This window comes from Siniperca chuatsi, linkage group LG21 (assembly GCF_020085105.1).
Source record: "Siniperca chuatsi isolate FFG_IHB_CAS linkage group LG21, ASM2008510v1, whole genome shotgun sequence".
Lineage (NCBI taxonomy): Eukaryota > Metazoa > Chordata > Actinopteri > Centrarchiformes > Sinipercidae > Siniperca > Siniperca chuatsi.
Window position 1 is genome coordinate 20,189,759 of NC_058062.1, and position 23,597 is coordinate 20,213,355.

Genomic DNA, 23,597 nt, shown 5'->3' on the forward strand with positions numbered 1-23,597 from the left:
ATATCCCACGGGTGCCCTCAGAAATCGGGTGCAATTGCTGACATCCAGAGCATTTAACAGCTAAAGAGACAGATAGCATGACTCAAGTACTGTAGTTAACCACAATTTTTTATTTTAGTTTTTAGTATTTCCATTTTCTGCATCTTTATACTTTCACTACATTGCATTGGGGAATATAATACTGTTTTTCCCCACTACATTTATCTGAAAGCTATAATTACTGGTTACTGTGCGAGTTAAGATTTTACACACAAATGATCACCAAATAAAATGATTTTTAAAATATTAAACTGCCCAACAGAATATGAAGTAGTTGAAATTAGCTCCACCTCACCCAGCTGTATATATGACAAGAGTTATATGAGTAGATCAATACGACTAATGTCTGCCCGTTAAATATGAAGCTACAGCCAGTAGCAGTTTAGCTTAGCTTAGCATAAAGACTGGAAACAGGGGGCACCAGCAAAAGCTCTTTAACAGATTATATCTTCTTTGTTTAATCCACACAAAAAAAAAACGAAACTGAAACCGAAAAAAAACGTTTTATAGGAAGTTATGTCAAGATTATTTCTTGACCGGTAGCAGTGACTTCCTGTAGTCTTGTCATCACAGTGAGGTTGCCAGGCAACCACTATAGTAAGCCAATAATATAATATAAATCATAATATAGCACTCTGAAGGTGTTTGAGGTCAGGTCAGCCCGGGCTACAACGCAAAGTTTTCACTCAAGTTGACACTCGTGCGGACATGTCTTCACGCCACGGCGGGCGAATTTTTATGTGATTGCGTCTTTCCATCGACTGCGTTTGCAATCGCGCTGCCTCTAAAATTTGCCTCTCGTTCTTTCTGACCACACAGTGAAAGAGGTGATTCTGTATAATCACTACTTTTGATAGTATGAGTATATTTTTCTGATAATACTTTTTCTTAAGTGAAATTTTGAATGCAGGACTTGAGTATTTGAACACTGTGGTATTACTTTTACTTAAGGATCCACCACTGCCAAAACAAAGCTAGAAGGAGATTGGATATTGGACTTATATTTGTCAGCTGGCCAAAAACACCACTCCAAATTAATGCTAATGTTGCTGGATGTGGAAATAGGCAGCTGTTTGCTAGCGTGTTCGCTATAACAACTTTATAAGGTGATTAATATGTTAATATTTTGTTAACAGCTTGTTCCACTGCCCCCTAGTGGCAACTAAATAAATAAATAATGCAACTTTAAGCTGCATTTCCAGTTAGACCACATGACTACAAAAGATTGTGTGAAAGACTATCCACGTCGACGGCCCCTGTAGGGTCAGTCCCCACGTATAGTAGAAACACACCCAGAAAGAGAGAGAGAGAGAGACTTACACATCTGTCTTTCATTCAGCTTTATTCTTCTTTGTAATGTTACTTCAGCAGTCTCATTAAAAACACATTCATGTTGTTTTAAATGTTTAATAATGATGTTCTTATTGTAACCGTCCTGGGTTTCAAATATTAACTTATCTTACACACAGTGAAAAAGCCCACAGTAAACCCACTAACGGAACACACACCGCCAGGTAGGAACAGGTGGAGTAATGCTCGATTACCTGTGATGTTTCAAACTCGGGGCTCGGGACCCCTAAGCAGGCTCGGGGTTACATCCTACATGTACAGCACAGCACATTGTTTTATTACGGACAATTTGTCATCCGGCTGATCAAGGGTTTAAAGCAACACTGATGCACTATGACGAGCTGTTTCCACGCTTTATCTTTTTAATTAATTTTAAACTAGTCTTAAACATCCAATCAACTTGCTAATAACGTACTTCATCATTCTAACTGGCCAGAACTACATATCATACCCAGCAGTCCGACCATGAAAACGGCGTGTGAACCAGAGTGATTAAGTATTAGCACATCTTCTCACAGCTGGAAACTCCTGAGCAGTAAGAAATAAGGGCAGTGGTCGCAGAGACTGTACCGTGACAGAGAGGTCAGAGGTTCCATTAGCATCAGCAACTCTGAAACCAAGCTGCTGATTCATTAGAAACACATAAAAAGAAATGTACAAAAAAACAGGCATTCATGTGCTTAAAATACATTTAAAAAAAATGAAAGCTTAGTCCAACTTTCTGAAAAAAAGTCACACCCCCGTCTGGAAAGCTAGCCTCGGAATTGATTATTAGCGAACCCCCTCACCTTGTTACTGTCGCTACGCCTGTCAAGCTTTCCATTCTCACACAGCAAATATTCTGTTTACAATGAGGGTGACAGATTTACTACTCAAAGTTTTTAGTAATGTCTGAAACAACGGGTCCTTTATTTCAGAGGTAAACAAAAGCAGCTTTCTTATTTCTATCCGTCAACCGTTTCTTTTGCCATCTGAAATGAGAACGTTCGCTGGCTGATTTTGACAGCTGTAGCTAGCTAGCTCATTAAGCTAACATTAGCTCCATGAGTTGGTTGAAAACTGCATCTCCATGTGACTTTTTTTAAAAACGAACACATTTGGCTGGGGTTGCTGGAGGGTAAACTTTACGAAACACGATAAGGGAGCAGAGCCGAGCTGCTAACGTTCCCTTGAAGGTACAACGTGTAATGTGTTGTGCTCCAAACAAATAGGAGGCGGCATTTCACCTCCTCCTAATGACTGCAGCTCACTTTAGAGCAGTGCTAAGCAGCCCACTGTGGAATCCATTCCTTATACTTGCAGTTGTGTTTTTGGTTTGGAAAGGCTAGAAAAAAAAAATATATACCACTCTCCAAACTCTTTATGTCGAGCATCGCTTTTACTACAGCTCCATGCACACCAACTTCAACATGACAGAGAAATACAGAGCTTGACAGGTCATGCCTAGTTACAGTTGCTAAGCTATGATTGGACAATCGCTGTTTTGGGGGAAGGGGTTTAGCGAACGGTCAGTTGGCTTTAATTGAGTTACTTACAGTAGAAGGAGCCAATCGCTAGCTCATGGGGCATGTATGCATGTATGTTTCCATGGCAATAAGTATAAAGGGCCCTGGTATATCAGTTGGGATTCTTGTGGTTTGCATAAATCAGGACCTTTAGGATTACAGAATACAAAAGGCCTTTATAGAAAACAAAAATAACTCAGCAAAAAAAATCCAAAAACCTTAAAAGGCATTTTTACAAGATGTTCATTGCAGATCAGGAAGGGTTGTTAACCCAAAACTGAGCAAAGCTGGACTTCAACTTTGCTCTTCTTTTTTGTCTCTTTGAAAAGAAGGCTTCCATTTCTATGTTCTGTGTGAAAAACCCTCAAAACAAACATATAAAGGCAAATCCAAAAAGAATATACAGTTTTAAGAGAAACAATATTTATACAGTTTAATACAGATATAACTTAAAAAAGATAAATATCACTTATTTTCGTTTTATATACAGCAAGTCAGTGCTTATTCAATGACAGCATCATCCTAGTTTCTCAAACTATGGCTTGGGACCTGGTCACTGACCAGCATCTGACTGGCACAAGTTTTAGAGCCTGGATCCTGCAGTGACTGTATCCAGGGTTCCAGTCGTATCATTTAAGCGCTTCAAACTTGAAATGAAAATCTTCTTTAAAGCCGTCAGCAGCGGACAAAGGTGATAGTGGTGCTTTTGCGTCGCTCTTGTCTGACTGAACGTCACTGTCTAGAGTCGTGTACGTGAACTTGGCAGAAAAACTCTAGAGCAGTGCATTCTGGTCATTCAGTGACTTCAGTTTTGAAATGTACTGTAAGCCAGGGACGAACAGGGAGGGAAGGAAGGATTTTGGTGCTATCTGGTGTCTTTTTTGTGTTTACTTCTGATATCCCCCAAATCTTCCTCTTCCTCACTGTGCTTTATAATGGCAGGAGCTGTCTCATGTTTAAGCACTCTCGTCCTTCCCTCATTCCCTTGGTCCTTGCTTCTTTTCTTTTGTCTCTGGCTGGTTAATTGACAGACCTGACCTGTAACAGGCAATATGTTCCATATCATCTTTTATGTTTAACTACTGCTTTCCCCTATCTCTTCTGAATAAAAAAGGAGTCAGTATACTTCAAATGAATTGCTTTCCTAAACCGACAATCCAGCAAGCCCGCCCACTTCACGCAACGAGGCCAGGTGTGCGGAAGTGAAAATGTAGGCAGAATTTGAACTTCTCAAGCTTTCTTTTCTCTTTCTTCACACAACTACTTTAATCACTCTTCCTGTGTACAACCAAGGGCAACCATGAATACCTTCAAGGAGAGACAAAGTGTGTCTGGTTATCCCCATTTGAACAATTACTGCAACATGCCCCTCCAAATGTCGTACACTTCGTACGAACTAGTTTGTTTCAAGCATAGCCCAGCCTTAATAATTCCATAGCCCCAGTGATTCTTGGAATATATGAGTGCACTCAATTCTTTTTAACTACTCTTCACTAACCCTCCTCCCTTGTCTCTGACTTAACATTTAAACTTTTCTCTATACATTGGACTCTACAAAGGGTCTTTTTGGTTTGACAGGAGAGGTAGGGCCTATCTGTCTGTCACTCGGTTTGTCTGAGTAGCTGTGGATCACCGGCAACGTTCGAGCCAGCTTCACATCCAGATACGAGGGATTCTGACTGGCGACCTGCACCGAGCCTTCGCCCTGAGGACTGCTGCCCGGCTGCACCTCATAGTAGTCGAGCTGGTTGTCACGGAGGAGGTGACCATTGTGGGCATTGTTGTTGCTGCGGTTGTGGTAGGCGATGGAGGATGACTGGGGTTGACTGAAGCCTCCTTGATTGACAGGGGTTTTGCTAGGTGAGGTGACGACCGTGTCCACTGAAGACACGGCCCAGGAGCGAGTAGGGCTGAGACAGGATGCAGAACTGGAAGGAGCTTGTTGTTGATACTGCTGGTGCACCCTCGCGGTCCTGTCGATGACGCCCATAAAAGGAGTGTTCCTAGACGAACGGCCCGCCTCTCCAGGATAAGTCCCGCCTCCTACCATGCATATTTCTGACTGGGGAGAGGAGATCAGAAAGAGGTCGTCGTGGTAACCAGTAACTCCTCCCACAGAGGCCAGATCTGAAGGTAAATCCATGTGCTGGACGGAGGCTGAGGTCCTGAAGCCTGGGCCATGATTAGCGGGCTGCCGGACGCTGATACTCTGAGAGTGGACAAGAGGCCTGGGGGGAGGAGCGGGGGAGGAGGTTGGGTGGGCACTGAGTGGGCGCCGTAGTCCCCCCTGGTGGTGGTATTGGTAATCGTGTGATGATGGAAGGTTATCAGGAGGCCCCATTGTTGCCTCAGTAACTTCCATGGGGTAGTAGGCTGCTTTGGATTGGTTGCGGCTGAACTGACGGGCCTGGCCAAATCGATTTATCCCTGCCCTATCCCCTCCTCCTTCTCTCCCATAGGCAGATGCTTGTCTTGTCTGGCAAACAAAGTCAACATCCACATCATCTAGTGGATATGAAGCTCCAGAGCTCAGACCAGCCTGGACCTGCAGGCTAGGCCTGATCTCTCGGGGGCTCGGGCAAATGCCTTCCCCTAGCTGGGACAGTTCTTGCGGCAGTTGGCCAAACTGGGAGTAGGCAGAACTTCCCAAAATCATGCTGGAGTGGGCCGAGGAACTGGGCTGACTGGTTCTGACAACCTGGACTTTGGCTGGTTGGAGCCACTGGCCTTGAACAGGGTTCTGCTTCTGGAAGGATCTCTGATGGTGGTGCTGCTGCACTCCCTGGTTCTGGTCTGAGTAGTGGAGGGCTGAGATGGCCTGCGGATGGTGGTGCAGACCTCCATTTCCTGACAATGCAGGCATGCTTTCCGACATTGGGCTGGCACGCTGCTGATGCTGCATCGGAGAGGGAGGAGGGCTGAAATGGTGATAGGAGGAGGACGGAGGAGGAGGCGCAGAGTGACAGGGAGAAGAGGAGGACGGGGAGTGGGATGGGCTGGGGAGGTTACGATACAGGTGAGTGGGGGAGAGGGAGGAAGGTGATGGCACCCCAGGGCAGCAGTGGGTGTCGAGACCTTGAACCACAGGTGGATGGTGAAAGGAGTGAGGAGGAGCATCTCCTTCCCTGTGACTTTCCTCTTCTTCCTCCTCCTCTTCCTCCTCCTCTTCCTCGGTAAGCCCCTCCCTGTCCTGCACCTGCAAACAACCTGAATCTCTACACCTGGCCTCATTGATGGACATGGGCATATTTTGTTGATAAACATGATGTGATGAAGGAGGGGGAGAGTCTTGTTGTTGTGCAACCTGCCGGCACTCTTCCTTGACCCGGGACAGCAGGCGCTGGATCTCCCGGTTGGATGGGCACAGGCGGCTGGCCTCAATCAGGTCATCCAGGGCTGCATGGAACTGTCTGAATGGTGAGAGAGAGCAAAAGCAAAGACAGAAATAAGATTTCAGAAGATGACATAAAGAGAGAGTGCTGCAATAATAGATGCAGAGAAGTGCGGATGTCCAAACTATTACAAAAAGTAATAAAAGAATTCGTCATGTTTCTGATAGATATATTCCCTCATCCTGTCAGTGTTCCAAACTCAGTCTTCATTCCCAGACTCCTTCTACCAGCTGGTTTAATGAATTTGTATGTTTTCAAGATACTACTACACCCAGGTTGAAAATCAGAATCAGAAATACTTTATTGATCCCCGAAGGGAAACTCTTTGTTACAGCAGCTCGTCTTTACGTCAGTGCACACAGGAGAAAGTACTAGCAAAAAAAAATAAATATATAATACAATACACTATAAAAACTATAAAAAACAGGTCAGAAAATATATTAAAATTAAAATTAAATGAAAATCCTTCTAGCTCGGCCATCTAGCAACTTCTAAAAGATCCGTCTGTGACTATAGTACATAGTACAATGCCACATCACAGTTGGATGTGGTCACAACAAACCACACTTGACCACACTTACCAATTCAATTTTATTTATATAGCGCCAATTCATAACAGAAGTTATCTCATTGCACTTTTCCTATAGAGCAGGTCTAGACCGTACTCTTTATAATATTATTTACAGAGACCCAACAAATCCCACCATGAGCAAGCATTTGGCGACAGTGGCAAGGAAAAACTTCCTTTAAGAGGCAGAAACCTTGGACAGAACCAGACTCAATGGTGGGCGGCCATCCGCCGCTGCCGTGTTACGTTAGGTGGTTAGGTCACCACTGATGATGGGGGGTGACAGAGGTCAGTCACAAAGGTTACCCATGCATCTGCAGTGGATTTTTGACCCATGGTTTTATGTTAACACTTTAGCATACAATGTTGTGAGATGGCATTGCGCTAGCATTATCTCAAAAGTAACATTTGCTACATGGTGAGTAATAGGAATTGGAATGCAACTAAATCCAGAAGTTGTGAAAGACTGTTTATTAAATTTACACAAAGTTTTAATAACAAGAATCGGTGCTGATATGGTTTGTGTAAAGCATCTAGTGTGGCTGCTTAGTGTGATCTGTTTGTTATGTCTTGCCTTAGCATTCACTGCTGGCTACAAGAAAGCGAACAGGAAACGCCCCCCATGGCAACACTTGGAAACTGACTAGTCATACTAAACTACAGGGGACTTGGTTTGGCGCCTAGACATGTGGCACTTGCAAAGTGTGTCGATGCCCTAGCACCTAGCTCAAGAGAGCAGCAGGTAAAGGGAGTAAACCCCTACAGGAAATCTGGATTTGGGACCCCACAAGCACTTAAAGGCATACTATTCTTCTTCTGGCAGTCCCAGCCTCCTGGCTCATCTCCAGTTTTCTTAGCTTGTGGATCAAGATGGATTAGGACAACGGAGTGAGGCTGAATCTGTGCAACTCATCCTCGCTTTAATCAAAAATTTCTCACTTTATTCACCTATGAACTTGCTGTTATCCAAACAAAATGCCTTGATACTTGTGGTCGTTGCAATGGACAGACAACAGTGGCATTAGAATACTATCATGAACGGAAGTAAGGGTGGAGTGATGTGAAACTGTGGAGGCTACATAGCTCCCAAAGTCAAGTAAAAATATGAAAAAGACCCTATACTTGGGTGGCTCATGTTTTTACGTCTTTGACACTTCCACTAATCTTCCAGTTAACTTGTCAAAAAACAAAACAAAACAAAACAAAACAATAAAAAGGTCTGTCTTCTTACTTAACAATGCTGGTGGTCCAAACACAGAGAATGCTGAAAGCATTAGGCCTTCTTTTACTCTGCAGCTAAACTGACAGACAGGACAACTATCAAAGAATATAATATTAATACATTAATGAACATTGATAAAAAAATACACGCTTATTAGATTAATGCATAATACAGTTAAAAAGAGCAGTTTGTGATTTGGTTAGGGTTAGTTTGTTCCATTCAACCACTTGTCCTTATGTTGCCATGGTTACCTGCGGCTGCGTTTAGCGCGGGCTCGGGCATAAAAGGCTTCGTAGGATTTCGCTTTCAGCTCTAGCGCCTTGGTAGCAAACTCCTCAGCAAGGCCAAAATCCTGCAAGCAAAAAAAAAGAATTCATGATAGTAGATCAAGATGGAGGACAGAAGGTTATGAGAGATGAGATTAATTCCAAAATAAAGTGAAAAACTTTCTTTCTTGGCATTAAACCAACGCACATCATGGGTTACAATTAAATTAGGAGTCATTTTAAGACCATGGATTCCAAATTATGTTTTGATGTGATTATTATGTGATTATATGTTTTGTTCCAATGTGTACCTGTGTGTGTGTGTGTATGAGAGAGAGAGAGAGAGAGAGAGAGAGAGAGAGAGAGAGAGAGAGAGAGAGAGAGAGAGAGAGAGAGAGAGAGACATACATTCATCTTGCGGCGGCAGCGTGACAGGTTGAGCAGCACACACACTCTCAGCTGTCTGAACGTCTTCAGTTCGTCCCCTGGAAACTTCTGGAGAGCTGACTGATAGGAGTGAGCAGCTTCCCTCACTTTACCTTGCTACAAATACACACACACACACACACACATACACACAGAATACTTACAATATCAACTAAATGTGCGTGCATCTGGTTAAATGTGTGTGTGTTTCCTGTGCCTGCGTGTGTTACCTTGTACAGTCTGTCTCCCTCTTGGATCAATTTACCTAGCAGAACCATTAAGATGTCAGGTTTAGAGGTCGCCATGGCCCAGGTCGCTGGTCCTATACACACAGAAACACAAACACACACACACACACACACACACACACACACACACACACATTTATTGCTTTAGGTGTGTGTAGCACCATCATGTGGTGCATTTATGAAATGCTTTATGTTTTGGCTCATAACTGCTGAGGCACAAAAGCAAAAGTGGATTCCTTGGTTTGACACAAATCACGCTCATGAGCCATGCTCTTTTCTTTTTACACATTTTCCGCCATCTTTTTTTCAACGCTCAATTTAATCCAATCTTTAAAGGAATAGTTTGACATTTTGGAAAATACGCTTATTTTCTTTCTTTCTGAGAGTTAGATGAGAAGATTGATATCACTCTCGTAGCTGTACGGTAAATATGAAGCTACCACCAGCAGTGGGCTAGCTTAGCTTAGCATAAAGATTGTAAACAGGGGGAAACAATAATTGTCATAATGTAGACATGATAATATGGTAACTAAATGAATCATATGGCCCTCCGGTGGCCTAGTGCCTATATAATTGCAATTTCCTTGGTTTGATTCCGGCATGGGACCATTCTTGCATGTCATACCCCTCTCTTGCTCTCATTTCCTGTCTGTATCTCAGACAGTCTCGGTCATGTTTCTACCTATTTTGGCTCCCTTTCTGAGCAGAGCGATGACTGCTGAAGTGTTTCTGCAGCCGACCGCTCGGTCCAGAGGACGCATCCCGCTGCAATCCACATGCTCCACCGATGCACCATGATCCACCAGGTGCTGCACCTAACACAGAGAGGGACACAAAACGAGGGCAACATTTAGCATGTTTTATTTGGCTGTGGCTTAGTGGTAGAGCGGGTCGTCCAACCAATTGGAAGGAAGGTTGGTGGTTCGATCCCGGCTTCCACCAGCCCACATGTCGAAGTGGGCAGGACACTGAACCCCAAATTGCTCCCGAGGGCTGTACCTTTGGTGTGTGAGTGTGTGTGAATGATTAGTTAGTTTCTTTGGACTGATTTGGACATTATGATGTCCTCCGCAGACTCTGCAGGACAGGTAAGGCAGCGACAGACACACTAGTTCTAAAACATGACAAATACAACAACTGCATATGTTTTACGCACCACTTCTGGGTCACCACAGAAGGCAGCCAGATCCAGAGGTGTCCGTCCACTGCGGTCAGCATGAGTTGTGGCCGCACCTCTCTCCACTAGTTCTCTGACCAATGGGAGCTTGCCTTTCAGACACGCCCAGCTCAGCGCCGTTAACCCTTCCCTGTCTGTCTGGTCCAGAGAGGCTCCTGGAAACAGAGAGTGAGGCCGAGAGAGTCATCTCAGTGTACATTAGGGTCAAAGATAATGTTGGGGTCAGAGATCAGCATTAGGATTAGACTAGGGGACCTGATTAAACTGTGTGAAAGAATCAACAAAACCCAGTCAGTTATAATATAAATTCTCAAATAAGAGCTGGTATTTAAATCAAGGCCGGGTCTCAAATAATAGCCAGCTCCAACAAAGACCAGTCACGAATAAAGAAGGTGGAATTACCTGTATCGTAATGTTCAAATGGTAAACTCGGCATAATGTACATTTACATACATCTACAGTGCCTAATACATTAATACAACAACAGTCATGTCATACTCACCACTCTGCTTTTCTCAGTTTCTATTATTAACAGAAATACTGTTTTCATTCATTAATAATTTCCAGTCGCTTCTACTTTGCTGTTTTTTCAATCACTGTTAAGCTACTGTCAATGAAACTCAACACTTCTGCAAATGTTTCACATTAAAAGCCTTTTCTTACACACAGCGAGGTACAGACCTGTGGGAGCTTTAATGCAGATCCAACAAAATGAAAACAAGTTGCACAACTGATCTCCAGCACACCATGCTTTATTCACCGGCTAACTTGCCTTCATCAGGGTGATTTCTGATCATCAAGTATACAAAACAACATTATCATCATCCTTTAAAAAATATTTTTTAAAAATTAACAAAATAAAGTTACTCTTATTGGATGCAAAAATTGCAAGTAATAAATTATCAGAAATATAGAACATATACAATTTTTTTTTTTTTTTTTAAATCACAGTATACTAAAATCTAGTCCATCTCTTAATATTTATGAATAACCTTAACTCATTTCAAAGGCAATCTGTGGTTGACCTTAACACAACAATCTTTTAATCAGAATTTCCTATTTTTCTCAAAAAATTCATGTACTTTGAAAACAAATATAATCCAATGAATGAAATGTGCTTCATTAAAAGCCTACAAGGAAAGGGGGGATTATGTCCTTCGAAAGGCTTATAACAGGAAATATTGTGCAGTGTGTTTCATAGACCGTAGTTTAACAACAATAAAAAAAATGGCAAAGTAGGGTTGGGAAGGGGGTTAATTCAGAGGGTTCCCCACACATAAAGTCTGTTGTGGCGTGATTTCCTTGTTTTTTTGTTTGCTTGTTTTTTGTGGGTGTGTAAGTGGAATCCTGTTGATATATAACAGTTGCATTGTGGTCGTTTAGTTTCTGGTAGTATCATTTTTAGTTTGTTCCGCCCTTTTGCTTAAACTGTTATGTGTTTTTGAGTTTGTGTTGTGTATATATATATAAAATATATATATAGTGGTGAGTATGACATGACTCATTGTACTCATGGAAATGTACATTAAACTGAATTTAGCATGACAACAGGTAAACATGGAGCAAGCGTGAGATTGCACTGACAGCAAATTAAAACAGGAGCAGAAAACAGGGATGCTTATGACTAAAATATGATAAGTATATTTTGTTTTTGGATTGTGTTCATGCTATTGTTGCTGCTTTTGCACCCATTGTTGCTGTGGTTGCTAATACTGTTAATACACGGGTGGTTACCATGATCCAGTAGCAGCTGGGCAGTGGTCATATGTCCCTCTGAGGCTGCCGTCATCAGAGCTGTTCGACCCTGCTGGTCGACCATGTTCACCTCCACCCCGTGATTCAATAACAACTCCACCACCTGACGGAGAGACACAGACAGAGACAGATACTCAGCATTTCTGGAGCAGGAATCAAACTAAAACATGTTTTTACTCCGTGTGTGTGTGTGTGTGTGTGTGTGTTCTGTGTGTTCCACCATACCTGCCAGTGGCCACGTCTCACAGCACTGAAGAGCGGAGCCACACTCCGCCTGTTGCCTTGCTCAACAGCAGCCCCCTGATCCAACAGCAGCCTGCAGACAGCCAGCCGGCCACTTCCTGCTGCTGCTGTCAGAGCTGACAGAGAGACAGACAGAGAGAGGGCAGCTAGATAGACAGCTGGAAACAGGTTCTCTAAATGTGACAAAACATTCTAACAAAAACATCTGAATCAACAATTCACACTGGTAAAAATATATGTTATGGCATGAAAAAAACATTATAAAACACTGGACTCTAGGAAAGATGGGATTTTAACCAAATGAGAAGAAGAGTTCCGTAAGTTCCTTTTTCTTTTGTTTTAAACCCTTCGGCATTAGCAGATTAACCAGAGTTAGCTTCTTTCATCAACTAATAGTATTTCAGTGTTGTTATTAGCTTGAGCTGCATCTGAATCAGGCTACAGCTGAATGTAAAGTATTTTGAAATTCTGTAGTAATTCTGTTTTGTGCTAAAGGTTGAAGCGTCCTGCTGCTTTAAAGGTGGATCTTTTGGAACATTACTGCGTCACTTGTCTAAAGTTTTGATCCCGGGCCGGTGGGATGCGAGAGATGTCTCCGCCCATCACTCACGCTGATGGACAGAAGTTACACTAGAACTCTGAGGGGATGCAATCTTCACGGCTGACAGGATTTGTCGTTTCAAACATCAGTGTTATTTAAGGAAGCTTCTCAATAAATTCCTCAGGTATTTAAGGACTGAAACTGTACTTTTTCTTTTTACATTAATATTGCTCTTAATTTATAGTCAGTAATTGCGCCTACTTAGTTTTAATATGAATCTTGGGTCTGAGCCTGCACACTGCTGTGTTTATAGGCTATTGCAGGCTGTACTTGGATGTGTGTTACGCATCTGTTGTCTGTTTATGTTTAGATCTGTACTCCCTGCTCACATGCATGTGCTGTAACATATTTCCAGCAGGTTATTGCCTGAAACGTGTCAGTGAATTACTTTTATGGAAAGGGGGGGGCCCCAGTAAAAGTGTAGCCTAGGGGCCCGTGAACACCTTAGTCCACCACTGCCCTTAAGTAATAAAAATCAAATAAACTGTTAAACTGCAGTGTTTGCACTACAAATTATTTTTTAAATATATTATTTATGTCTTTTTTATATCTATGCATTATGTTTAACACGTGTGTACATCTTTAATGTTCAAAATAAATACTGATAGATTAGTAAATTAGCACATCTTCTGATCAAATCAGTAGTATTAGTGCAGTATTAGCAACAGTCCTGAAGTATCAAAATATCTGCAGTGGCAAATAATTAGTAGTAATGAGAGTAGAGCAGTATTATTGCAGTATGAACATGTGTTGTGTAGTTGTAGACAGTTTTTGTAGTACCTGTCTCTCCCCACAGAATGTCAGGTGTGTTGATCTCAGGTCTCTCCTCCTCTTCCTCGTCTTCCTCTGGAAGATCCAGGAGGTATGACACCATCTACACACACACAGTCATTATAACCACACATACACACGACACAATAATAACAAATGTTACAAACATATCATAAATATAATTTCATGATTCAGTAACACACAATAATATAAAGCTGTGTGTGTGTGTGTGTGTGTGTGTGTGTGTGTAGGAGACCTCTGTGTGACCCATGCTGGCTGCTGCAACCAGAGCCTGCTGCACTGCCTGGCACCTGCTCGCCCCCCTCTGGCCGCAGCAGGAAGTGCAGTTCCAGTCCGCATGCTTTAGCAGGAAGCGCAGCACCTCGAGGTGGCCCCGCTGAGCCGCGTGCACCAACACACACCGCCCTGAGCTGTCCACATGACCCACCTGAGTACACAGGGAGACAGAGACTTAGAAGCAGTGTCCTCTGCACCCGGAACACTGCAAAGCACAGAGGCAATGGAACACACACACACACAATACATAAAACACACACATTCAATGCTATACCTTCTATAAGGCTATACAGTAGACATGACAATCATAGGTAATGCCCATATCGAAAAAGTCCTTTGAATCACTTTGTGATTGATACCGGACATCAGGAAAACGATGCAGGCTAATCTTTAAGAGATACAACTGAATGTATCTCTATTGGGTAGGATTAACTTAATAAAAATGATTATGATCCCCAAGGTTAACTACATAACCTAGATGTTACCACTCAGTCTTCCTGCACAGCCCCTAAAAGATTAGGACTAATATGTAGAATAATTGGTATGGTCATGGAAAAGGCCTCTTTTTAATCGCATGAAGTTATACAAAGATGGACTCTCCCTTCCTAGGTTTGACTGTTTATAGACATTGCTCATTTTCACTTGCGAAAAGTTGTTTGACCCCTTTCCAATTTGTGACACAATCAGGTCAATCTATGTCTTTTCATAATCCCACGTCGCAATTTTGGAATTTTCAAGGGAAAGTTGGAAAATGGAAAAAAGTTATGTTAAAAGTAATCCCTTTTTGACAACTGAAGTATCAGTATGGTATAATTCCATGATTCCAATAACTAACAGCGCATTCTGCTGGTACCAGTGGGTTAATGCAGGAGTCTTACATTCAAGGTACTGTATCTTTAGATTATCTGAAACAAAATTATAATTTGGCAAATTCAGATTGCTGCAAATTTCTCCAGCTCAGGCACTGAGATCTGGGTCCTAACCCAGTCATCGAAGCCCTTCTCCAACCAGTCTGCTTTAAAAAATAAAGTGCTGCATCAATTTTCTAAGACTTATCAGAGATGCCGAGGCACCTTACCTTGATGGTCTTATATTTGTCGTAGGGGAAAGACATTGGGGAAAATACTGAAGAACAACACTGGGATGAGGCTATATCTTGTTGGTATACCGAAAGGCTCAAATTTAGAGAGAATGATTTATATTGGCGCTGTCATAAGGAGGCTGGAACCATAGTACACATGTTATACAACTGTGACAAGGTTCAAGATTTATGGGGAAAAATAATATCTTTTGTAAACGATCAATGTGTCCCTGACTAAGAACCCAGCTCTGTGCATTTTGGGTATTATACCTAAACTACAGTTGCGAGGCTACAGTAAACCGTGGTGACCATGCTAACAGGATGCAGAATTATTGAGGGACAAAGGAAATCTGTCACACCTTCATAACTTGCTATGTCCAAGATAGAGAGTTATGAACGAGTTATATTTAGACTTTCAGGACGCCTAGACCTGTTCTTGAAGACATGGAGCCCATTCATTTTTATTCTAAATTATGGCAAAGTCTACTATAGGTATTCACCGGATACTTTCTTTTTTTAATGTATTTATATTTGATTGATGGTTTGCTGGCAAACCTGTTTCTCTGTATTTCAACACGATGTATTTTTATTATTATTGTTTGTATTATTATTTATTTATGGAGACGTACAGTGGTTGGTGGGGTGGGGTTAATGGGGGGTTGGCGTGTTAAAAACTGTTGGAGACTCCCCAAATTCTGACGTGGGTAAAGTACTGGGGGAGGGGGTTTCATACATTGTTTGATGATCCAACAAGCATTTTGTTTGAAGCACACTGATGCCTTAAGAACCCAGCTGAAGCACCCATCTGTTGAACTTCTTATGTGACTGTTGCATCTTTCAAATGATTCTGATGGCATATATTTTTGTTTGTAGAAAAATTAGACAAGCCTGATGTGAAATCCCACAAAATTCTACAAATGATCAGTGGACATAAGGGTCTGTGGTGTCCCGCGGCTGTCTACCAGTGTCATTCTTGATATGACCACTGGATGGCACCAAAGTACGCAGTTTTCAAATCCTGCACATAGCAGCTTTAAATCTTGAGAGCCAGAAAATCTAGCAGGCAAACAGGTAGACCGCTACCTTAGCTCTGTGCTGACTCAGCATGTTGACGATGTCCAGATGTCCAGCTGCAGCAGCGAATCCAAGTGCAGTCAAACCATCATGTGACTGAGCATCCACCTAGAAATACAACACAGAAAAACTTCATATGTGGTTGCATTTAACTGGCACAATCTTCCAATTACAACCTAGCACAATATTTCCATAAAGCCAGGTACTGAAAATATCTAAGTGTCAATGAAAGCTCAGAAAAACTACCAAAAAAAAAAAGTTTTCTTTTTACCTGAGCTCCGTGGTCGAGCAGCAGTGCCACAGCATCACTGTGGCCCAGGTGTGCGTGGACACACAGCAGGGGGGCATTGTTGAGGACATCACTCCGGAAATCCACATCAGCCCCACCCATAATCAGCAACCTGCTCACCTGGACAGGTAGGGAGCCAAGTTACAGTTCACCTGTATTAGCAAGTGTGTGTGGATGTGTGTGTGCAGTATGTTACCTTGATGTTGGGGGTGTAGAGGTTGCGCAGCGATGAGAGAGCGGGGCTCAGGCTCTCCGTGCTGTAGGACAGCCACAGCCCCTGCAGAACTGAGGAGGAAACCCCAAGCTTCTTACTCAGACCCTAAAGACAAGAATAGATGCAAATAGTTAGACTGATAATAGAGGAGTAGATATATATGGGCATTTTCATAACAATAAAACAAGCAACTTGCTGGAAAACAGTAAAATTGCTGTTTAAAAGGTAAATTTGTATGTGGCACTCACCCTCAACTTTTTTTACTACACATTGATAGACATCTGTTGGCTCTAGCTACCTAACATGACACATGGAATTCCAGTGAGGAATGGCAGCTAACAGTGACTACACTAACTTAGACTACAGTCAGTTAGAATAAAAGTTAGTTTTTGCAGGTAGTGAGAAATGAACTAAGTGTCTCAGACCATCAACAGGCAGCACTGAAGCTCCTCTCACACAAGTAAGTAACGTTAGCATAAATTCAATTCTTGCTGTTTGCATGCTACACAAGTTATGAGCACAGACGCCCCCTCATTCTGGATATTATATTAGTAGCGTTAACGTGTATGAAAATCCTGCAGTTACGTTAGTGCAACACCTCATATCAGATGATCGCAGTGTATACAACTGTGTCACTACAATCCAGGGCTCTGACCAGATTGTTAGATGCTAATAGTTCATTCTGCACTCTTAGCTGAAAGGGAGGTTTTCTTCTTTGGATACTGAAATATTTTCCACCCATTACTTTTGTCATTCATGCAGTTTATGGCACCAAAACAACTCCTGATGTTGGTCCCCCGTCAAAACCCGTATATTCATGATGCGCGGGTCGACCCACAACCAGTGGGTCCGGCGGGTTTGGGTAAGCTTACTAGAAAATATCATGGGTTCAGGCGGGCGGGTCAAAAAGTGACAAAGCAGGGTTTCGAGTAAGTTATTAAAAACTTACAGAAACATTGCGTGCAATAGTTGTAGATCATATACAGCGCTGACATGTCACTTCATCAAAGAAGACTGGAAACTGTTGAGTCGAGTGATTTTCACGAGAGTTTGACGCGACAATAAAGAAAACTGCCATGAACATACACGAATAAATCAGCAAGGAACTTTTAGAAGTGGGCGTTGAAAAGTTGTGTTTGTAAGTGATCAGGGTCCCAACGTCAAAGCTGAGCTATGTAATCATTAACGTCCGGAAGCATACATTGGAGGTGAAGGGACGTGCCAGACTTCATGCGGGAGGCGACTGACCAAATAGTTAAGGGCAAAAACCTGGTCGCATACTTGAAGAAGTCTGGTAGCACGCTCAGCCTTCCGCATGCTGTTCTATAACAAAGTAAGACTAGATGGAACAGCAAGGCAGCGATGCTGAGCTCCGTTGCGAAGCAACATAGGGAGATCCCGGAGCTGCTTCGGGACAGGGGGTGAGAACAGCGAATGGTAGGCATCCAGGTGGAGGTCTTCAACACAATTGGAGAGTTCTTGTCCCCCTTTAAAGATGCATCAGAAGATGCTTACCAACAATCAACACAGTCCTCTTGTGGCACAATAGGCTGAAAGGACATTGTGAGCCTCGGTGCGGGGATCCATGCTACGAGAAACACATCCGCAGCCATGCAGGAGTGCTCTTTTTTTATGATTACCACCACCCATAAAGTTGCCACCTTCCTCTCTCCACGTTTCAAGACATTGAAAATGCTCCCGCCAGATGAAAGGTTGGCAGTCCAAGCTGAACCCCCGAAGAGTGACAGCAGCCCTTATCCCAACAAACTAGTAAAGGTAAGCTTCAACATGTAATATTTCAGCCTTTGATATTTTATTATTTCAGCTTGTAATACTTCTAACTATTTCAGCTTGTAATAACCTGTAATATTTTTATAATTCAGCTTTCCGTAGTCAGATTACTACAACTTTATTCTTATTTTTAACGAGATGTTGGTCTAACTGAGATATAATAATTATGCACGTACTAGATGCTAATTCATTTTGGGTTACCTTTTGTAGCACTAATGGGGGAGACGAGCGCATCAAGCATCCCCAGGAAGGAGGCTCTGGAACTTACATATTGTTGATAATGACACAAAGGGCAATCAGTTAAGTGATCTCTAAACACGTTAGAAGTGTGTGTGGAATGGTTTGAGTTTGTGATGATGGCCACTCATTCATTTTTATGCCAGAGCATTCATTGAAAAGACGGAGATTGTTCATGGAGTGGGAAGACACTCCGGACGTAATTGAGCCAGATGAAGTACAGCGTTACCTGTAGACTCGCTTCACTGTCGACGAGTGCCAGGAGGATGTGCTTGTCATTTTACAAGGTGTTTGTCAGTGTCCTTGCTGGCGAGAGCAGTGCCGTGCATTCCAGCAACAAGCGCATCCAGTGAGTGCGCTTTCAGCTCAGCTGGTCGTGTGCTCGAAGCGCGTCAAAATAGGTTAAATCCTGGAACTGTGGACTCCATTCTTTTTCTACATTGTGTAGCTAAACACTAGACTAAAAAAAATACAGTATAGACCTAGACATACTATTTTGTTAAAATTCACTGTTAAGATGTGAAGGATGCATCGTTTGTTTGTGTGTGTGTGTATGTGTGTGAGAGAGAGAGAGAGAGAGAGAGAGAGAGAGAGAGAGAGAGAGTGAGAGACAGAGTTCATGTCTTTAATGAAGGCTTACTTGTTTTGCTGCTATTCAGCAATAAAGAACACAGCTTAGAACAATTCATGTTTATTTAGCCTAGATCTTAGCCTAGAAAGAGGGCACTCTGGACAGCTCCCTGGGTGCTCCCAGCAGCAGGATCAGCACTTGGAGTCCTGACAACTGTGCTACTATAATGCATAAAGTTGGCAGTTTAACGCATATTTTTGCGGGTTGGGCGGTGCGGATTGGCTTTCATAACGGGCCGGGTAGATGCGGGTATTAAAAACCCTGACCCGAGCGTCACTACCGTCCATACTGAGCCACTTAAGAACTGTGTGTGTGAGAGAGAGAGAGTGAGTGAGAGTGTGAGAGAGAGAGTGAGCTAACTTTGTAGATGTGAGCCTTCAGGATGTGATGTCCCAGCTCCAGTGTCTGCTGTCGGTTCAACTTTCCTTCCTGTCTGCAGAGCCAGAAGGCCAGGAGAGTGTGACCGCTCCTGGAGACAAACAGAGAAACAGACAGCTCAGTGAAAACTTCTCTCTTTCTTCCTCTATCTTTTTCACTCTTGCTCTCTCGCTGCCTGTCAGTGTACCTGGGGTCGCAGAGGAACCTGTCATCCTGACCCTCCTCTCTCCACATCAGCCACTCCCTGAAGGAGGCGTGGTTTAGCATCCTGCTGCCGTCGCTTCGCCGCAGCAAGAAAGGGGAGAGCTGCTCCAGGCGGTGCACAAACTCCACCCAGTGCAGCATTCCTCCAGTCAGAGTGCCCGCATTCACCACCTCAAACAGCTGGAGGAGAGTCACAGTTCAAGTATATTGTTCCATTTTTAATATATAATTTCCATATGTCAATATGTCAAAGAGAGAAAAGGTGTAATGTTTACCATGTTCACCATCTTAGTTTAGTGTGTTAGCATTCTAACATTTGCTAATTAGCTCTAAACTTTAAGTACAGCTGAGGCTGATTTGAATGTCATTAGCTTTGCAGGTATTTGGTCATAAACAAATTGGACTAATTCAAATTTTGACCTGATGATAGAGCTGGATGAAAGGTCAAGGTTCATTCTGAAGGGGACATGAATGCACACACACACACACACACACTCACTCACACAGACACAGTGATGGTGTGTACCTGCTGGTCGGTCAGTGGGTGCAGTGATGCCACAGTAACATTGAGCAGTGGCAGAACTCTCTGAAAAGATGACTGGGTGGGAAACCGCATGTTGAGCTGCAGCAGGTAGACCTCTGCTAGACTTACAGGAACCACCTATACACACATGCACACACAAATTTAAAGTCTTCCTGTTTACTATATATCAAACAAATAATTCAGTGATTATACTGGCACATATCTAAATGACTCACTACACATCTAAATGAGTCAGTAATTTATTAATTTGTGTTGAAATGAATAAATAACTAATCAAATAACATAAGCGAAAAACTCCTCTGACAGTTCATTTGCTTTCAGCCTCTCCGGCACTTCCACCTAAACTGAAATTTCAAGTGCTTTGATCATTTACAATTAAAGTGACATTTCAGCAGTATCTGATAATTCATCTGCTTTCAGTACTTACTTGTAAGACAACATTTCAACAGCTTTCAGCCTTTACACATCAACTCAATATTTAGTTTTCAACTGACATTTTAACAGCTCTCATTGCTTACAATACCAACTAACACTTCGACTATTTACAGTGCACACACTTCAACTATCTGCAACTATCACTTCAACTGCCTCTTCAACTGCTTTAAAATGCTTACACTGCAATTCCTATACAAAGGCTCACATGCAAACAAACTTTTAGGACATTTTATTGCATTTTTACCAGTTTACAGCAGTTTTCGAGGTAAACTAGCACACTTCTTCAGAAAATTCAGCCATATATAGTTTATTGACAACAAAATCTTTACAAAAGTAACATAACCAAAACAATTACCAAGCAGGTAAGTAATTATCTATTATAACTGACTAACCAACTTCATTTTCCTACAATCCTTCTTTCATTTTACCTCCACTTCACCTCACCTTGAAGCTGGAGCTCTTTAGGACAAGGTATCCTCCCTCTATCAGGTCCAGGGTCAGTTTCAGGTAGAGGTACGAGCCCTTGCTCAGGCTCTTCAGGTGGCTGATCAGCTTGGCTAGTGCTGTGTTGTCAAGGCGACCATTGCTCAGCGACACATTGCTCTGGATCTCAGCACTGCTGTGGATACGCTGCATCAGGTAACCCTGAGAAAATAAAAGACAGACATATAGATGTACAGACAGATCGATAGAGAGACAGACAGACAAACAGGCAGACTATGTGCGTGTTACCTGCAGGTCCTGGTCTATAGCGCTGTTCTCTTCCATCCTGTCTAGAGAGATGCAGTGAAAAGGTAGAGAACCAGTGATGTCCTGATTGAGAAAAAGACAGAGAAACAGATTTTGTAAAGCCACTCGCAATTTGAGTTTTTCTCATTGTGGTCTGGCAGCACCGTTGGTAAATTTGCTATGGACAGCAGGCTGGACCCTTCCTACACCTGAGTAGATGAACACACCCTTTGCTGTACTGCTGCTACACCTGTCGAGCTTTCCATACTCGCACAGCACATACTGTATGTAGTTTACAGTGATAACAGGGGCAGATTTACCACTCAAAATTCCCTGTAGTTTTTTAAACAATGGGTCCTTGATTCCTGAAAGAGGTAGACAAAAGTAGCTTTATAGCTGGTGGACATTGATTTTGCTGTCTGAAATGGCAACTCTCACTGGCATATTTTATCAGCTGTAGGTAGCTAACTTATTAAGTTGACGTTTTTGTTAAAGTTTGTAAAAACCGTTGTGACTTTTTCATATTTCCAGCTGACTCAAGTTAAAAACGAGAACCCTGTGAAAGGGGTCTGCACTTGACGCAGGGTCTTAGTATTTTAAGTATAATTAAAGGTGTAAGATCAAAATCTTATTTTGTTTTAACATAACCCTGTTGGTTGTTTAGCTTACATATTTTGCACATGTACACTTGTTACGACAGAAAGGCTTTTAGGATGAGGATTGACCGATGTGTTTGGCTAGTGCACTGCTATCTCGGGTAACGTTGGCTGCGGTTGCTTGAGTGTAAACTTTGCCAAAATCCAATATAGAGCGGGACAGAGCCGCTAACGTTAGCTTAAACTCTGATAGCATCTAGAATGAGCTTCCACACAGTGGGAAAATACTACACCGTACTACAGCCCCATGCACACAACTTTAATATGTGAAGTACAAAGCTTGATTTTGATTCTCAAACTGTAAAAACAAGACAGACTTTTTTTAATGTGAATTGTTTTTGCTGGTGTGTGTGTGTGTGTGTGTGTGTGTACGCGCGCGTGTGTGTGTGTAGAGTGTGTATACCTGCTGACTGGTCCTGACAGTGGTAATGACCTTCAACCAGGAAGGAAATTTCTGGACGTTTTGGGACAGGAAGGAAGTCAGCGTGTCGCCGTAGTCCGGCCGGTGGAACTCTGCCTCGTTCAGCCCATCAATCAGTATAATAAGCCCCGCCCCCTCAACGTGCAACTTCCTCTCTGGAAAAAAACAATATAGAACACAACAGATTAAGTACTAAGTACACCTAACAGAATAGGAGCTAGCAGAATACAGTAGAATCTGTATGTACCTCTGTAGAGGGCGTCCAGTGGTTCTAGTATTCCTCTCTGGAGGGCAGAGCTCGGATCCTGGATGCAGGAGCGCAGACTAAGCGTGCTCTGTAGCTGTGGCGACCGGTGCAGCAGCTCCCGATAGGCCGACAGCTGAGGGGCGTCACTTAGCATCGCCGCCATGTTGTGGACGAACTCCGGAACCAGACAGGTGTGACAGTTATCAGCCTGACAGAAATGATACGAGACTACCTGCAAAGACAGACGGGAAGAACTATTTGCGTGATGTGTGTATTTTAGCAACACCTTGAGTTTGTTATTGTAGATTTCTGAACCAGCCGTTTAAGTTTCAGCTGGAGAGAAATTTTGTGATAAAATGTGTCTGTCAAATAAGTATCATTACAAATCAGTAAAAAAGCATTCTGTGTAACATCCATATTAACCACCAGTAGGTTGCATGCAGCATCACACTCAGGCTAACTATGCTTAAGTAAAGGCACAGAGGTTTTTATTAACAAAATGATTAGGTTATTATTAACCATTATTATTATTTTTTTTAGTACTAGCGGCAGAATAGCCCCTCTCAGTTATAATACAGTATTGCTGGTGCATAAACATGTAAACAGCATTTTAATGTTGTGGCTCATCATATGTTTTGTATGTAAAATCTTAATTTGCAAAGTAACCAGTAACTATTGCTGACAGATAAATGTAGTGAAGTAGAAAGTTCAATATTTGTCACTGAAATATAGTGCATCGAGGATAAAGTAGCATGGAAATGGAAATACTCAAGATAAGTACAAATACCTAAACACTGTGCTTAAGT

The 23,597-nt window shown here is 42.5% G+C and overlaps 1 protein-coding gene across 5 annotated transcripts in view; it reads right to left on the minus strand.

Annotated features, from left to right (window-relative positions):
• Positions 1 to 1,364: 1,364 nt before the first annotated feature.
• tanc2a (tetratricopeptide repeat, ankyrin repeat and coiled-coil containing 2a) overlaps positions 1,365 to 23,597 on the minus strand; it is a 71,523-nt gene continuing 49,290 nt past the window's right edge. For all 5 annotated transcript variants that reach the window (XM_044182024.1, XM_044182022.1, XM_044182023.1 and 2 more), the window contains 20 exons: positions 22,792 to 23,023; positions 22,527 to 22,699; positions 21,471 to 21,551; positions 21,183 to 21,383; positions 20,286 to 20,420; positions 19,743 to 19,939; positions 19,538 to 19,646; positions 16,501 to 16,623; positions 16,287 to 16,424; positions 16,025 to 16,123; positions 13,820 to 14,011; positions 13,573 to 13,666; positions 12,174 to 12,307; positions 11,928 to 12,051; positions 10,173 to 10,348; positions 9,699 to 9,831; positions 8,999 to 9,090; positions 8,751 to 8,885; positions 8,328 to 8,428; positions 1,365 to 6,304 (listed from right to left, as the gene is read on the minus strand). In XM_044182024.1, the coding sequence (XP_044037959.1) occupies positions 4,432 to 6,304; positions 8,328 to 8,428; positions 8,751 to 8,885; positions 8,999 to 9,090; positions 9,699 to 9,831; positions 10,173 to 10,348; positions 11,928 to 12,051; positions 12,174 to 12,307; positions 13,573 to 13,666; positions 13,820 to 14,011; positions 16,025 to 16,123; positions 16,287 to 16,424; positions 16,501 to 16,623; positions 19,538 to 19,646; positions 19,743 to 19,939; positions 20,286 to 20,420; positions 21,183 to 21,383; positions 21,471 to 21,551; positions 22,527 to 22,699; positions 22,792 to 23,023 (4,542 nt within the window). In that variant the 3' untranslated portion in view covers positions 1,365 to 4,431. The remainder of the gene's footprint in view (positions 6,305 to 8,327; positions 8,429 to 8,750; positions 8,886 to 8,998; positions 9,091 to 9,698; positions 9,832 to 10,172; positions 10,349 to 11,927; positions 12,052 to 12,173; positions 12,308 to 13,572; positions 13,667 to 13,819; positions 14,012 to 16,024; positions 16,124 to 16,286; positions 16,425 to 16,500; positions 16,624 to 19,537; positions 19,647 to 19,742; positions 19,940 to 20,285; positions 20,421 to 21,182; positions 21,384 to 21,470; positions 21,552 to 22,526; positions 22,700 to 22,791; positions 23,024 to 23,597) is intronic.